At 39.5% G+C, this 17,045-nt stretch overlaps 1 protein-coding gene across 3 annotated transcripts in view; it reads right to left on the bottom strand.

Moving 5' to 3' along the window:
- The window catches only part of DMXL1 (Dmx like 1), a 129,297-nt gene that overhangs the window by 14,272 nt on the left and 97,980 nt on the right, over positions 1–17,045 (bottom strand). For 2 of the 3 annotated variants that reach the window (XM_054986306.1, XM_054986304.1), the window contains 4 exons: positions 11,946–12,006; positions 10,519–10,646; positions 5,465–5,557; positions 3,668–3,759 (listed from right to left, as the gene is read on the bottom strand). In XM_054986306.1, coding sequence (XP_054842281.1) covers positions 3,668–3,759; positions 5,465–5,557; positions 10,519–10,646; positions 11,946–12,006 — 374 coding nt within the window. Of the gene's footprint in view, positions 1–3,667; positions 3,760–5,464; positions 5,558–10,518; positions 10,647–11,945; positions 12,007–12,245; positions 12,297–17,045 lie in introns of all 3 variants that reach the window. The other variant, XM_054986305.1, reaches the window with a different exon arrangement.

Here is a 17,045-nt window from a genome sequence, read left to right as displayed (position 1 = left end):
CAGAGTACAAATGTGGAACTTTATAGTATTCTCTTTTCTAGACAGAGGAAACAGTGACACTATATATTTGAACATGTTCTCCTTGGACTGTAAAGGCAAGAAGCCTTCATCTCTATAAGCTTCCTAATGTGATCTGGAACATGCCTTCCACTGTCTGCACTGAAATACTGAACTATCTTCAGAACTATGAAGTTAATGCCCTTGGTGTTTCTCCCTGCATCTTCCAATATTCCCTTTAAATCAGTAGCATGGATGTCAAAGAGTGCGGAGACTAGTAGAGAAGAGAGTGCAGGAGGTTGCATCAGATCAGCACAAGCAAAGAATTTACAATTTGTAAGTAATTTGGTATTGAACACCGTGGATGAGAGAAGTTATCATAAGTGGAGGGCAAGCAATGGCATATGGGAGAGAGCTTGGATATTGTGGCACCTGAGAGCTGCAGGGGTTTTGGTCTAGGTAGGGGAAGGACTTGTGTAATTAGCATTGGTGGTGCTGGTGAAAGTATTATGGAAGGCAAGATACGGAAATGCGGCAATGGGGATTGGATGGCAAGTGATAATGGAATAAGAAAAAATCCATAAACAAATCATAATCAGTAACAACCAGCAAACAGAAGAAATAGCAGCATTAAAACAATAAAGACAGCTGCAGTAAAATTTACTTCAATTAGTATCAGATTTTAAAAGGCTAAATAAGCAGCTATAAAACTTGGCAGTTAATGAGAAAATAACACCAACCATATAAAAATAAAAATGAATCATTAAAAGCAAAGGGGAGAAAAACTTTTGGAGGGTACCTGGGAGAGAATTGCCTGCAATTTCCCCACACTAGTAATTTTGGAGTAAAAAAATTATGATGTACAGTAAATTTGGTGCTGTAGCCTATTTGAGTTTTGTATTCTTGGTCTATACTGTAGTCTCCACCTCCTCCACACAAATAGATTCAACTTTCTCAGATTCTAACAATCTGGCACTCTCAGGAATCTCAGGTCCCAGCTTGACAGAATCCTTTCAGTTAATAAGGATGTGCAATTTGAGTTTGGTATTAATTTAAAAATACTGATTTTTACCTGATTTGATAAAAATCAGTATTGTCGAAGTCAAAAGGGAATGGCGAATCAGATTTGGCATTCCTGAACTCAGTTTATCAAATTAATTCAGGTTAATTTGGAAAAAAATAGTAACAGTGGCTGGGCTGTTCCTTAGCTGTTCTTTTGCTGAGGAACAGCAAAGAAATACTGTTTCCCACCTTTTTTACAAGACGGGAAGGGGGAGAAGAAGGGGGGAGTGAGACAAAGGCAGAAGGGAGGGGGAAGGAAAAAAGGAATGTTTATTTTGCTGTTCTTCTAGAGGGGGGTTCTTCTGTTTTATCCTGTTGTTGGAGCATTTTGTTTGTTGTTTTATGGTTGCTTATTAGATTCACTTACTCTTTGGGTCTGTACTTTTCCCTGTTGTGGGTGTTAGGTGCTGTAAATTTTTGCTAGTTCATTGGCGTGGTGGCTTTCTCCCCCTGTTGTAGGGGCTGCTCTTTTTTTAAAATAGTCTGGATCATGTGTCTGTTTTCTGTTAGCATAGAGCATTGGCTTATTCCCATAGGGAATAATGGAGATTGGAGGTGGCTGAGACACCTTCTTCAGGGGCCATAGAAGTGCCCCCCCTCGGGGTCCAAACTCCCTGAAACTTGGGGGCTCTACAGAGGACAGTCAGGGGTAGGTCTCATGAAAATTTGGTGGATTTTGCTTGCAAAATGCCACTGATCGCCCCCAGGTTCCCCATAGGGAATGATGGAGATTGGAGGTGGCTGGAGGCACCTTCTTTGGGGGGCCATTTGGGATTCAATTTTTATGAAACCTGGAGGGTTGTTAGAAGACAGTAAGAAGTAGGTCCTCTGTAAATTTGGTGAAATTTTGTCCAAAACTGACCCCCCCCCCCCCCAATCCCAGATACACTGGAATTGAGTTTCCTATAGGAAACAATGGCCGGATATTACCAAGTTTTACTAAATTTGCTCTATACAACCGTCAAACTGAAAAATGAATTTGGTATTCAGGGAATACAATTTTTTTTTTCTAATTCAGTAGTACCGAACCCAAATTTACAGAATTTTTTTTCCTGTGCACACCCATAGATTCTATGACTCCAGGCATCATCTTTCTGGGGTCAAATGGAAGTTCTGGAGGATGCAGGGAAATACATATTTGCTAGGGCCTTCCACTGGCAGTTGTTTGGATGTAACCTAAATCCCTGGAGTATTTGCTAGGCCAGCATGCTGGCCCCAATTCAGAACAGCTGAATCAAAGCTTCCCAAAGTGATTTGGGTCGCTTAGGGAAGCTTCAGTGCCCTTTAAAATTCAGCTAGCCGGTTGGGCCAGCTGAAGTTTAAAGAGCCTTCTGGGCATGCTGGAGGGGGTGAGTTTAAAGGGAAAAACACTCCCCACGCCGCGGAGCCTTCTACCCTTTAAGCACTTTCCCCGTCCCTCCAGCCGGCTGGAAAGAGGGAGAGCTTAAAGGGTAGAAGGCCATTTGAGGGGCAGGAAGGGCCTTTTCACCCTCCTCTGCTGCCATGCCATTTGAGGGGCAGGAAGGGCCTTTTCGGCCTCATCCTCTGCCGCGTGGGCCCGCAGGGCTGCAGAGAAGGCTGGAGCCACCTCCTCCAGCCCTTCCTCAGGCCCTCCACATGGAGCCTTCTACCCTTTAAGCTCTTCTCCCCTCCCTCCAGCTGGCTAGAAAGGTGGAGAGCTTAAAGGGTAGAAGGCTCTGCACACCATTTGCAAAAGGCGCGCGGAGCCTTCTACCCTTTAAGCTCTTCCCCCGTCCCTCCAGCCAGCTGTAAAGGGGGAGAACTTAAAGGGTAGAAGGCCATTTGAGGGGCAGGAAAGGACTTTTCGGCCTCCTCTGCTGCCGTGCCATTTGAGGGACAGGAAGGGCCTTTTCAGCCTCCTCTGCTGCCGCGCGGGCCTGCAGGGCATTGGAGAAGGCCAGAGTCGCTGCTGCTGGGTCATGGCCTCCACCATTGCAAGCAGCAGAGCCAAGTTAAGTGGGGGGGGGGGGCTGGGGGTTGTGAGGTATTTAAAGGACACTGCTGCTTGCCAGCAGCAGGAAAGGGTCCTTTAAACTATCAGCTGTCAGGTGGCTAGGGGGATAGTTTAAAGGGATCTTTAAAGAGCCAGGTAAGTGGATTGGGAGTAAGTGGGTTGGAGGGAACGTGGGGGCTAAGTGGGAGGATGAGGGCATGTGTGGAGGTTGTGGGAGAAAACCCACCCCCCTGAATCACTTTGGAATGCTCTAAATCTTTACGAGCATTCCAAAGCAATTCAAATACCCAAATCTAAAGCGGCTTGCCACGTCGAGTTCTGGGTATTTCCTAATGTTTTTCCTGCTTCGGGTAAACCCGAAGCAGGAAACCCGAATATTTTCGAAGTGCACACCCCTAGTTGAGCCATGTGTGTAACTGTACTACAGAAAGTTCTTACATGTTATTTTACACAGCATTTAGTTCTGTTGTGAAAAAAAAGATGAAGTGGAAACATAAAATCATTACAGAAGTTATTTTTAAAATCAAACGAATAAATCATTGTAAGACAACTATAGATCACTTCAAAGTTCACCAGCAATTTTCTAAAATATACCATCTTTATCAATATAATTAAGAAACAAGTTTTTAGTACCTGTTGTCAGCAGATTGCCCAGCTGTGGCTATCAAAGATGAAGAACTGATGAAAACAAAATCATTGGCTGTTTTGTTATGGCATTGCCAAGTCTGAAAAATTATAATACACAATTGGTAATTAAAAGAAAGGGAAAAATATGAACACATGTTTTTATTTTATAAATAATCACTGGTACCAGAAGCTCTGTTTAGATATTTAAAGCTTTAGATATTTAAATAAGGCAGTTCTAAGAGTGGCTGGACATGTTCAAGGACTTTTGACTTTCTTTTTTTGAACAGCAGACACTCAAGATGCATCACTATTTAAATCTGAAAGTTGCTTCAGGTGGGATGGAGTTGGGGAACTGATATTCCAACAGCACAATTCCAGCTTGATTGTATGAACATAATGTTGCCTGCTGATTCAGACCACAGGTCCTTATAGCTCAGTACTGTATTCAGAATTGCAGATCACTTTAACTGGAGATGCCAGCAACTGAATGTGAAATACACAAGGTTAGTTTATTCTAAAGTTTCCAATCACAGAATTGAATTTCCCCCCCTCCCACTACAGGCCACTGTTTTCCACAAAATGCTGTTCTTGAGGGACAGGAGACTCTGAAGGATGACATGAGGAGGGTTTGTAGTGAGATGGGTGAAGCAATGGAAACTGCCAATTTAGTCTGGATGCAAAGGAAATGTTTATTTATACAGTGAGTGATCAAAATGTGGAGTTTGCTACTGTATCAAATAGGATGATGAACTAGATCCAGCAGGGCTCTTCTTATGTTCAACCCAAAGTCTACTACTGTACCAATCTCCCTCCTAACAGTATTTAAAAACTAATTGTGTAGTACACTGGATAACAACAGGGTCACACATTTAATATGACCATTCAAGCATGTTGAAAATATTAATCAATACTTGAAACAATAACACAAAAAGAAAAACGAATTTGTCTGTAGATTTCTGGGCTCCTCTGTCCTATTGAAAATGAAAATACATATGCCTTCATAACCCCTCTCATTGTTTCAACCAATTATATAGCAGAAGTTTAAGGCCCTATACGCACTGCCTACAATTACCTTCATGAGTATGGCTAGGGGTGTGCAACCCGAAAAGATTTGGGTTTCCGGAAATCACCAAAATCCAAAGTGTCATGCTGCTTCAGATTCGAGTTTCCAGGTCACTTCGGTATGCTCTGTAAAGATTCAGAGCATACTGAAGTGATGGGGGAGGAGGAGGTTGCCCCCACCCTTAAACACCCTTTAACCCCATCCTCCCCTTACCTTGTGCAGCCAGGGCCTTCCCTGCCGCCGCCGCGGCTGGCCGGCAAAGAGGGCCTTCCCTCCTGCCATCGCTGCAGCTGGCGCGGCTGGCCGGCAGACAGGGCCTTCCCTCCTGCTGCTGCTGCGGGCCAGCCTTCCCTTCTGACAGTGCCAGGTAAGTGGGTGGGGTGGGGAAGAAAGGGTGGGAGGGAATGGTTAGGTTAAAAGGGTACTGCCGCTTGCAAAAAGGCCCTTTAAACCTAACCCCCTGGGTCCCCCAAAGCTTCCCAAAGCATTCCGAATGCTTGCTGGCCCCGATTCGGAAATCCTGAAGCTTTCTGGATTAGGTCTGATTCGGGTATTTTACCCGAATCGGATTCCTGAAGCACACACCCCTAAGTACGGCACCTTCATTACATCCCATTTTGCTGCCAAGATTTGGCTCCCGAAACAGCTTTCAGTCATTAAAATATGAACTTAAACACTGTAGTTCTGCCAAGAGCACACCAATGCTAAAAAGCTTTATTAAATAACCTTTTCTAGCTCACCAAATATGGTTTGGGTGTACTTCCAATATGTAAGCAACTTTTCCAGTTAGTCTGATACAGACTTATGTATCCATCAGCATCAACAATTCCAAACTGCAAAGTTAAAAAACATAAGGTTTTTTTTCATAAACAAAAACAATACATATATGCACAAATGGAAAAAATGTAAATATAGCCTTACACCTTCATATTTAACATGGGCAATCGCACAAAGCAAAAGCATCACTTCTATTTTAGGGTAACTCAGGGCCTGCAGGTGATTTATGGCCTTAGGGCTGTTTGACTTCCTTCACCCAGAGCGAGGGCTTTTTCAGTGGTAGCTCCCTCCTTCTGGAATGCATTAACAGAGGAGCTTGCTCCGTCTGGGATTTGGTGAAATTCTGGTGGCCCTGCAAATCAGAGGTTTTTCCCCCTGGAATTCAGAGACTGATTCCGATATTTTTATTGGCTTGACTCCATATGATTTATCTTTTATAGACAATGGACGTGAGTAGGATATAGTGATGGCACCGTTCTTTTAGATGTATGGATTTTAATGTTTGTATTCTATTGCATTATTGGTTTTTAATGCTTGTATTCCTATTTTAATATTGTATTACCAATTTTAATGTTTGTATTTATATTATTTTAATACTATATTTTATATGTATGCTGTAAACCGCCTTGAGCACTAAGCATGGTGGAGAGGCCATATATAGAGTTAAATAATTAAATAAATAAATAAATAAATAAATAATAAACAATGCGTGTGAAAGGAACTTTCAATAACATTAAAATTAATGTAAAAGTGTATGCTTGTGTGCAAGTACTGTATGCATACTGGAGTTCTCACTGAGCTTTAGATTTAATAACATGCATCAAGTGAAAAAACAGTAAGAAGCTGCTTTATTTTCCCCAGAAACATTATCATCATGTTATATTTTGAAATTCCCAGTCTACCTCAACAAACTCTCCTACACAAAGATCCATTAACTTTATTCTACAGATAGCATAATCTGTTGTTTCTAATATTCTATTTTAAATACTGACATTTAAAAACTTTGTTTCTGCACTATGTTGCAGCATCTTTACAATCAGCTGATATCTTTTAACCTGAGAAAGTTACATGACAAGTGTTTGCATCTACTGTCAGAATCTAGGCTAAAGCCTATACCTTAGAATGAAACTATGTTCTTGTTCATAACCAGGTTTTTTATGCTGATAGTTCTGTCAATGTGGAACTTGTGAGTTTGCTCTCTCAGTCTCTTTACACATCTGTGTTTTTTTTTAAGGGCTGGGCTTTGCTGTACAAGGCATAAGATGAATTTTGCTTCATCTCCTTCAGGCTACTAGAGCTGACAGTTTAACTGTTTTGCAGATACTGACCAAACTATATACCATGTTAAAATGGGTAAGCTAGCTAGTGTATCGGATAATTCAACAAGTGACATATTACCCAATTCAAATAAAAAATACAGAAAGCGTTTTCTTTAAAAGAAGTTTGTTGTTGGAAAAGCCCATTTCTGTTCAAGAAGTTACGGATGTCATTACTAATCTCAAAAACAATAAATCTCGGGGCAATGAAAGTAATACTTACACCTAAATTAGTGAAAATATGTCATCAGGTTATGGACTCTGGAGTGTTACCAGAAACTTGGAAACAAGCTACTATTATTGTAGTGCCTAAGAAAGAGGAGGACTTAACTAACCCTGGTTCATACAGACCTATTGCCTTATTGAACCAGGACTATAAAATTTTCACAGCAGTACTGGCAATGGCAAATAGGTTAAAGAAGATAATCTCAGACTGTGAAGTCTAATCAAACAGGCTTCATACTGAATAGGAATTTAGTCAATAATATCAGGCGGATGTTAAATCTTATAAAATATGCTAAGGCAAAAGATATCAACTCTGTAATTTTGGCATTAGACATCCAAAAGACATTTGACTCTTTGGAGCCAATTTTTTTGCTGGCAGTTCTTGGGAAAATGGGCTCTGGCGAAATCTGGAGGTGCACAATTCAAGCATTATATGATAACCCTTTTGCCTGAATAAGAGTCAATGGGTATCTCAATGACATTTATGACATTCAGGGGTACAAAACAGAGTTGCCCACTATCCCCACTGTTGTTTGTGCTAGCTAGAGAGCCACTGGTAGAGGAAATCGAGGGAATAAAAGCTGGTAACAAAGAACATAAGATCAGTCTTTTATGCAGATGATATTGTGCTATATATCTCTAATCCTAAAACATCATTAGAATATATCCAACAGAATCTCACTGATTTTAGACTAATATCAGGTCTGTGTATTAATCAGATTAAGTCAGAAATCTTCCCAATTCATTTAGACACCCTTCTGCACCTATTCTTAGAGGTAGCTTCAATTTTAATTGGATTATGAAAAGATGGAAATATTGGGGAATTTTGGTTCCTTTGGAATTATCACAACAAGCTCAGCACAATTATCAATCATTATGGAAGGTAACAGATGATAAAATGCTTCCCTGGAGAAAACTGAACCTAATTTGAGCAGACAAACTACATCTGGGCAAACATTTTATTTTTTCTAAATTTTTCTATCTATTTAGGGCCATTCTGATAGCAATACCGGAGGAGGAAAGGAAAAAATGGCAAAAAAAATCTGAGTCAATTTATAAGGGGCCCCAAGAGGTTGAAAATCAGATCTGAAATTCTCTAAAGACCATCTAATACAGGGGGCTTACAAGTCCCAGATTTGGGATTGTATCAGGATGGAGTGGCCGTAACAAACATAATTTTAGTGCTGATGCAAGGAGGAGATGAAGGCTGGCATGGCATAGAACAGGATTATGTTGATCCTCTCTCACTTCAAGAGGTTATTTGGTCAAAAGCGCACCAATGGCCTCCAAATATTCAAAGCAGTAAGTTTCTAGAATCATCTCTTAAGATTTGGGATAGATACAGAGGGAAGCTAGCCCAAAGATCTCCATTATATCCACATTCCTCAATCAAGAATGGTTACCCCCAGAAAAAGGCCACACTATATTTTTACAATGCGCCCAGTCTGGATTATTACAGATTTGTGATCTAGTGGATAATCGATCACCTCTAGATAAAGTTATACTTGAGCGTAAACTGGGCAATAGAATTTACTGGTTTCAATATTTACAGATTAAAAACCTCTTAATCCTTTGATAGTTCAATCTTTAGAGAGAAGCCTTACAGATTTTGAAAGACTGCTTCAAGAGGAGTATACTCAATATAAGGGTCTTATTTCTAAAATGTATAAAATTTTGCTGGATCTCTCTGAGGAAAAAGTGTTACAATTTCAAAGGAAATGGCACATGGACTGCCTAGGAGTAGTGCAGAGTATTGGTAACTCTGTGTGGTCATCTTATATGTGCAGTACTAATATTAATCTAAAATACCAATATTTTAAGTTAATCACTAGATGGTATTTCACACCAAAAAAACTTAGTCTCATTAACAAAAGGAACAGCCCTGTCTGCTGAAAAGATTGTGGGGATATTGGATCCTTTCTGCACTGTTGGTGGTCCTGTAGACATATTTCTGCGTTTTGGAAAAAGGTAGTTTCCCAAATTAAATTAATGTTCAGTTACGATTTAGCCTTCACCCTGGAAGCTGTACTATTGCACTTATGGACAGATCCTCCATCACTGAAGGCTAAATGGGATCTGGTGGCATGTCAGCATGTGCAAAATTGGCAACTGGAAAAAAATGGAAGGAGAATGATCCCCCCTCATTAGACCTGTAGTATTTGAAACTTTGAGAACAAATGCTTATGGCCAAGGATAGCAGTTGGAGATCAAGGGGGAAAACAACTGGAAGATGAAACTAATATATTTCAACATGGTCTCCAATAATGGATTTTTTGGTTTCAAATGAAAATCTGCTTCAGCACCAAAGATTTAAGGAGCAACTGCTGGTCTAAGGCATGTGACATAGTAAAGCCTGTATAAACCGGTTTATCTCAACTAGGTATTTCTGTAAGATGCTACTGTGTTCTGGATAAGTTACTGGTTTTGAGTTAATTTATTTACTTGTACCTTCCCCCTCTTTTGTTGTATATAGCTATAATATTGTTATTGTGGTGTTTTGTTATGTAATTTTTAAAAGATTTAAATAAAAAAAATTTAGAAGATGTTTGTTATTTGACTTTACAAAATATTGCCATTATGTGATCTATATGAGTCCTCTGAGAATGGAGCCATTACGGACTGCACTTTTTAAAAGCTTAGAAGTGCTGTACAAACAGCCAAAGGACTGTTAAAGGTTAAATCTTCACAGAAACAGAGATCCTTGAGTGTCAGGTAATTCCAAGGAATCTGATTGGCTAGCATGAGCTGAATGGAGAAAGACTTCTGAACTGGATGCTGTGGGGGAGCCTGATTTCAGCCCTACCCGAGAGGAGTCGAGTACTGACAGTTTGGAGATTCGGCCCTGATTGAGAATAGTTTAACACAGACAGGAGAACTGGGGGAAAGTTGGAAAGGAAGTTTGCGAAGTAGGTGAAGACTCCCTCATTAAACCTTCTAGAGAGAGGAGAATTTCCCTACCCAGTCAAACAGGGAGTTAGCTCTGAAGAGTGAAGAGATCCTTGGTCTGGTGTGGTTAAAAACTGCCTTTGGAGACCTTACAAGTCGGTTAAAAACTGAAGACAAATACTGGTGTTTCAAGAGAAGAGGTTTGGGTACTGGAAAGAGGGTACCAGCCTTAAAACCAAAAGAGTAAGAGAATATTCAAAGAAAGTGTACTAGAGTGATTGGGAAAACTCTGGAAGAAAAGCCTATCAGCATAAATATTTAAGTAACTGTGAAGAGCTTAACAAACTCATTAGTCTGAAACGTATAAAGTTCATGCATATACTGATTTTACCTCAGAGTTATCTATATTGAGTTATCTCAGAATTTTTCAGTCCCTGATTTCACCTGACCTTCCCCTCTACGTTAAATAAAATATTTCGTTAGTTCTGAATTTAAAAATGACTCTATTGTTATTTGTTTAAATCAAAAAGAGGGGAGCATCATAAGAGCAAACCAACTTTTGTATTTTGTAAGTGACTAAAGAACTTTACCTTATTGCCTTGATAATTGAATCTCATCCGTGTAATTCTAGAGTTGCCACCAGATCGGAAACATGTAATTTGCTGAGAATGGCCCCACTCAAACATTCTCACACTACCATCCTGAGCACCTGTCAAGTCTGCAAAAGGAAAAAAATAATACTCTTGTTGTCTCTATGGATGTATTTACAAAATGATAACTAGCGTCACACTGAAAAGAGGGCCAAATTAAACATAATAGATGGAGTCTGCAGTGAATCTCCTGAGGCTTTCAAAGCTTCAAATACCAACCATAAAGAGATCCCTTTCAATCAGAGCAGTAACTTCAGAGTGAGAAAAGTACTACTTTCCCTGTGTCATTTCTGGATGTTGCTTCCCTGTCCTACAGATGCTAGTTGTGCTGTGGTAGGAAACATAACAGGTATCTTGTATAATACCTTATGTTACAATAAACTTGTCAGAAACATTACCTAAGCTTTCCCCCTACCTTTTAACTTTGGAATATTATATATTATATACACACATGCTACGTATGTATACATATGCCTTATATACAATTAAATGGATAAACAACTAACTGCAAACTTTGCAACAAGTCTATACAAAAAAATTCCTCAACTAGGTATGTTCTAAAATTTGTGGATGTGAAACTTTAACGTTTCCCCCTACTACAAACTAAAATAATTGGATGACAGATTTAAAGGAGAGTGGTGGCACTTACAAATACCAATGAATTAATATGACATACCTATCTTGTCAGCACAATCGTTATAAACGCACGCTATAAATACCACACATTTAACCTGAAATAATATTTATACAAGTGCTGTTTTTCTTTACAATCATTTCATCAAACATTTTTTATTATGTCAGCAAATAAAATTCACTGACTATTCCATCAGTTTGCCAAGTATTACCAGGTTCCATTATGGAATAGTCTTTTTCCATGATGGCCTCCATTCCTCATGGAAAAACCTCATGGAAGAAGTTTGAACAAGCCTCTTTGTCTTTTCAATGAGTAAGTGAGACGGTTTTATTTCACTGGGTATTTGATTAAATATAACTACTGATTTTATTATCCTAATGGTTAACTTGCCTAGAAGGGCAGTTGATAAAAATTGTTTTGAGGTTTTTATTTAAATTAGTTGTCTTAAAGGCTTGGATCACATCTAGAATTTCTATAGGTTCTGTAGGTTCACTGATTCTCCCATGGAAGAAGGGAATTGGTGAAATCCACCCACTCCTCACTTGAGCCTGCAAAAATTCTAGGTGGGATCCAAGCCAATGTAATTTATTTTTGCTCAATTAGTATTTATTAGTATTTGTGGCAACTTCATCAAAACACTGGGAAAGGCAGGGCATAGTTTTAAAAATAAATACATACAACAATCCAGTACAGTAATGCAAACAATAATATGGCATAGACATATTAAACTTACAATAAGGCAGTGTTGGGTGGGAAGCCATTCTTCGGACATTATTGATAGCCTTCTTGAGCATCTGTTAAATGTATCAAATTAAACAAACAGGCTGTAAAACGGTTCAGAAGCTTAGTGATGCAAAATGTCCTATTATGTTTGTTTTCCTTGTTAATTTGGAACTGATATATGAATGAAGTAACTTAAATCTTTCCCTCAGCATTAATACATATTTAATATCAACAAAACTTAACCCAGGTGTAAGTTTTTGTTTCACAGTTCTGATGATCTGAACAGAGATTCTCTAGACTGCAGTCTTACCTCTTTCCTTGCCAATTCCTTTCTGATTCCATTAAATCTATTGGAATATTCCTGTATATTGTAAGGTAAGTAAGACAGGCAGAAGCATGTAAGAGAGAGGCAAACAAACTTTTTTCAAAAATTAAGTAGGGATGAAGCAATTAGGTTTTGCATATAATCAATCACAGAAAATTTAGATGTGAGTTATAAACATTAATTAGAACACGACTGATTTAAACAGCTCTTAATGAGCACATATTCAACAGACACTAAAGAACTGAATTACAACTGTGGGTTATGATAATAAAATCTATATTTTTGGGGAGTCTTTATTTAGATACATAGGTGGATGAAAAATATTGGTAATGTGTCTTACTTCAATATGCCAATACAGAGTAGGTAAAGTTCTGTGTGAATCAAATGCTGCGATATAAATATTGAGCTGCAGCACATCCCCTCTGTGTAATATCAAGCTAGCAAAAATGTCACTTCTATCATTACAACTCAGCCAGCTTAGGTGACTAACAGCACAACACATTTCCTTTAAAGTAAAATCAAAAAGAGTCCAGTGGCACCTTTAAGACTAACCAATTTTATTGTAGCATAAGCTTTCAAGAATCACAGTTCTCTTCGTCAGATGCATGGAGGGCAAAAAGAAACTGGTCAGATATAGAGGAAGAAAGGGGAGGGCTGCCTACAGACAGCCCCCCAACCTTAAACAACTTCTCACTTACATTCATGAATCGGCTAGCAGAGTCACCAGCACAGGTACCAGGCCCTGCAACAGACCCAGATGCCAGCTCTGCCCTTATATCTACCCAGGGAATACAATTACAGGACCCAATGGCATCAACTACACTGTCTCTGGCTCTTACAGCTGCTCATCCTCCAATGTGATATATGCCCTCATGTGCCAACCATGTCCATCTGCTCTGTATATTGGACAAAACAGCCAACCTCTACTCAAAAGAATAAATGGACACAAATCTGACATTAGAAATGGCAATGTCCAGAAACCAGTGGGAGAACACTTCAATCTACCAGGACATTCCATCAAAGACTGTAGTTCAACAGAAACCTTTCAAAAACAAAATCCAACGGGAAGCTGCTGAATTGGAATTCATATGTAAATTTGACTCTGTCAAGCTGGGACTGAATAGAGACTATGAATGGTTATCTCATTATCACAGGTAACTTATTTCCTTAACAGAAGCAAACTGATCTCCATATCAGAAGGAGCTGTTTGCTTCTACTCCGCCCTCCCCTCTCCTCTATATCTGACCAGTTTCTTTTTGCCCTCCATGCATCTGACGAAGAGAACTGTGATTCTCAAAAGCTTATGCTACAATAAAATTGGTTAGTCTTAAAGGTGCTACTGGACTCTTTTTGATTTTGCTACTACAGACTAACACAGCTAACTCCTCTGGACCTTTAAAGTAATTCTGAGCTAAGTGGTGTTTATTATTGAAGACATTTATATTTCTTCTGCCTAGTTAAGTGATTATTTTGTAATCATTATACACATGTACACCATTCCTTCCTTTGTAGTATCTCAGTTCTCTCTCAATGCCATTTTAATGAAAAAATGTTCCCAAACACCATACGACAATCCCTATAAAAGTGATAAAGCTCACAGTGTAATAATCTCCCCTGAAGTCAGGAGTAGGGGTATGCACAGGAAAAAGATTCAGGTTTCCCGCTTCGATATTACCGAAACGGGGGGGGGGTACAGAAAAACCCAAATCCCTAATTAGTTTCCCACTTCTGCTTTGGGTTTCTGAAGCCACTTTGGTGTTATTCGGGAAGCTTCGGCCAACTGTTTCCAATGGTAAATGCCATTCCTGGCTATCTGGGGGCCTGAGGGAGCATTTTTTATTAAATAATACCAAATTTGCTGGGGACCTATTCCTGTCATCTCATGACCCCCCAAGTTTCATGAAGATTGGACTTTGGGGGGGTCATGTTATGGCCCCCCAATAAGGTGCCCCATCCACCTCCAATCCCCATTATTCGCTAAGGGAAAAACTTGGGGCTATCCAGGAGGATGGGGTGGCATTTTACACAATAAATCTACACATTTCCAGAGGACATAAAATGCCCCCCGAAGTCCAATCTTCATGAAACTTGGGGGGTCTTTAGAGGACAGTCAGGGGTATGTTCACTGAAATTTTTCTAGGTTTCTTTTGCAAAATGCCTCCCCTATGCCCCTGGATACCCCCCATAATTTCCTTCTAGAGAATAATGGAGTTTGGAGGTGGCTGAGGGTACCTTCTTTGGGGGGGGGTCATAAATTGGGTCCCCAAGATCCAAAATCCACCAAATATGCAGGAGACTGACTCCTAACTGTCCTCTAAAGACCCCCCAAGTGTCAGGGATATTGGACCCTGGAGAAGCCATGATCCATGTGTTTCTGCAGTGGTAGTCAGTTTTCCCCACAATCAAAACTAATGGGGTGACTGGGGGCACCTTCTTTGGGGGGCTAAAAATGCCCCCCTGGGATCCAATCTTCATGAAATTTCTTTAGAGGACAGTCAGGGGGTTGCCCACTGAAAAAATTGTAGATTTCTTTTGGAAAATGCCTCTCTCATCCCCCTGGATAGCCCCCATAGTTTTCCTCATAGGGAATAATGGAGACTGGAGGTGGACTGGAGAAGGCCAAATCTTCATTAAACGGGGGGGGCGGGGTGTCGTTATAGGACAGTTAGGAGTTCCTTAGCAATTTTGCCTTTAATCTTTCTCTTACACCCTTCTGGGTAGATTGCTGCCACCAGGAATATTATATTCCAATGTGGTACTATGTGGCCCTGAGGAAAGGAATGGGATATAAGAATAACTCTGGGATATAAAAACAACAAACTTTTAGTTTTATAGGAAGTGTATTGGTTTCATATTATTTCTAAAACTTGATGGTTTCAAAAGAGTAGTTCTCAATTCTTAAAGTTACTTTACTTAAACCCAGTCACACAGATCTTCTCTCAGGCTTCACACACAGTTTGCCTGCTTTTGATATTAATTTCTCTCTTCCAACATAAAGTCTATTTCTAACTGACTGATAGCGCCTGTATATTAGTAGAAAGACAATTAAAAGGGCACAACGGCAAAATAAATCACCATTTCTAAATTTTGAATCTTCTTGTTGCTGTTTTCTAGGGCTTTCTGCAGCCTTTGGTTTTCTGTAACCAAACCTTGGCAACTGACTTCTAAATGTTCAGCCTTTTAAAAAGATGTTTTCATAAGCTCCGGACTCTTCTGAAGCTACTGTTTCTCACTTTCCAGTTCTTTATTATCTAATTGTAACTGAACCATCTTGATGTTTATACGCTTGAAAGATTCAACTGTTCTTCTGAGTTCTAAATTCTCTTCATCAATTTGTGTATTCTGTTTCTCTAAGGACTCTAGCTGAAAGCTGAGGTCTTTATGGCTATCTAAAGTCTTGTTCAGCTCTAAAGTATCTGTTTTTTAACAAGCTATTTTTAGGTTAGTAACCCTTTTCTGTAACAGCTCATTTTCCCACACAAAAATGTCTGTTTCTGTGTTCATCTAATTCTTCCTGGCCTTCTCTCTTACGTCGTTTAACTCAGGATCTGTAATAGTTTCTTTTTCAAACTCCTCAGTTTTTATTTATGTCTCCTTATTTTCCTTGTGACATTTCAGCAGTATTGACAGGACAGCCTAAATCTGTCATATACTGCCTCTTTGTATTCGGCATAAACAGGTTTATTTGAGGGAAATGTGTTGTAGATTTCAGCCAATTCCACTCTAATTAAGCTGGGTAAATACTTCATATATTGTGTCTCTGGTATCCCCCAGTTCTGAGCAGATCTTTCAAAAGTGGAAAGGAAAATTTGTGGATCTTCTCCTGACACATACACCATAAAATCTTTTGGGATAACTTGAGGTAACTCAGCTCTGGGTTCAGAGTTTCCCTCCTTTCTGTCCTCATTCTTAAGTCCCTTTCTTTCCAATTGTAATCTTTCTGCTTCCAAACTGGTTTGTCTTTTCATCTCTTGAACTCTAAATTCCATTTCAGCTTTCCACTTTTCCCTCTCAAACTGTTTTTGTTCTATTTCTCAAGATCTAAGTTCTGTTTCTCAATTTCTAAGTTCTGTCTCAACTTTCAAACTGCTTTTGTTCATTCCACTTCTCCCTCTCAAACTTTTTGTTCTCTCAGAAACTCTAAATATTCTGGAGTAGGATTACACATTCCCTCAAGGTTTCTCTCCTCTGCAGTTCTACTAGGCTCCACACTACTTTGTATCAGTATAACTCTCAGCTCTTCTACACTTTTCCCCTCATGAGGTAAATTTAACTCTTTGCACTTCTGAATCAGAGCCTCCTTTTTCATACCCAGAAACTCTGCCATTTTTCTCTCTTTTAATTGTATTTCCTTCTACAATTGTACTAAACTTCACCAGATTATGTTCTCTCTTATAAATCCTACTAGTTTCTCTGTATCTCTTTCCTTTATAACAGTTCTATATTCCTCATAGAATTGAACTGAACACTCTGTCTCCTCGGCTATCTGTCCCCTCAGAATGCTTTTCTCTCAGATTGTTCCTTCCTCCCAGGATATTCTATACCACCTAAAATATTTTCTCTTCCTCAGGATGTTTGATATCCCACCACTAAGCCTCCACTTCTTACGACACTTTCTTTCTCTTGGGTAGATTTTGCCTTTAATCTTTCTCTTACACCCTCCGGTTAGATTGCTGCCACCAGGAATATTATATTCCAAGATATATTTTTTTAATTTCCCCTTTAGTAAACTGCCCAAGCGTAAGGCTCCTTCATGGTACTATGTGGTCTGAGGAAAGGAATGGG

The sequence above is a fragment of the Eublepharis macularius genome, chromosome 8 (genome assembly GCF_028583425.1).
Source record: "Eublepharis macularius isolate TG4126 chromosome 8, MPM_Emac_v1.0, whole genome shotgun sequence".
Taxonomy (NCBI): domain Eukaryota; kingdom Metazoa; phylum Chordata; class Lepidosauria; order Squamata; family Eublepharidae; genus Eublepharis; species Eublepharis macularius.
This window is presented reverse-complemented; position numbering and strand designations above follow the sequence as displayed.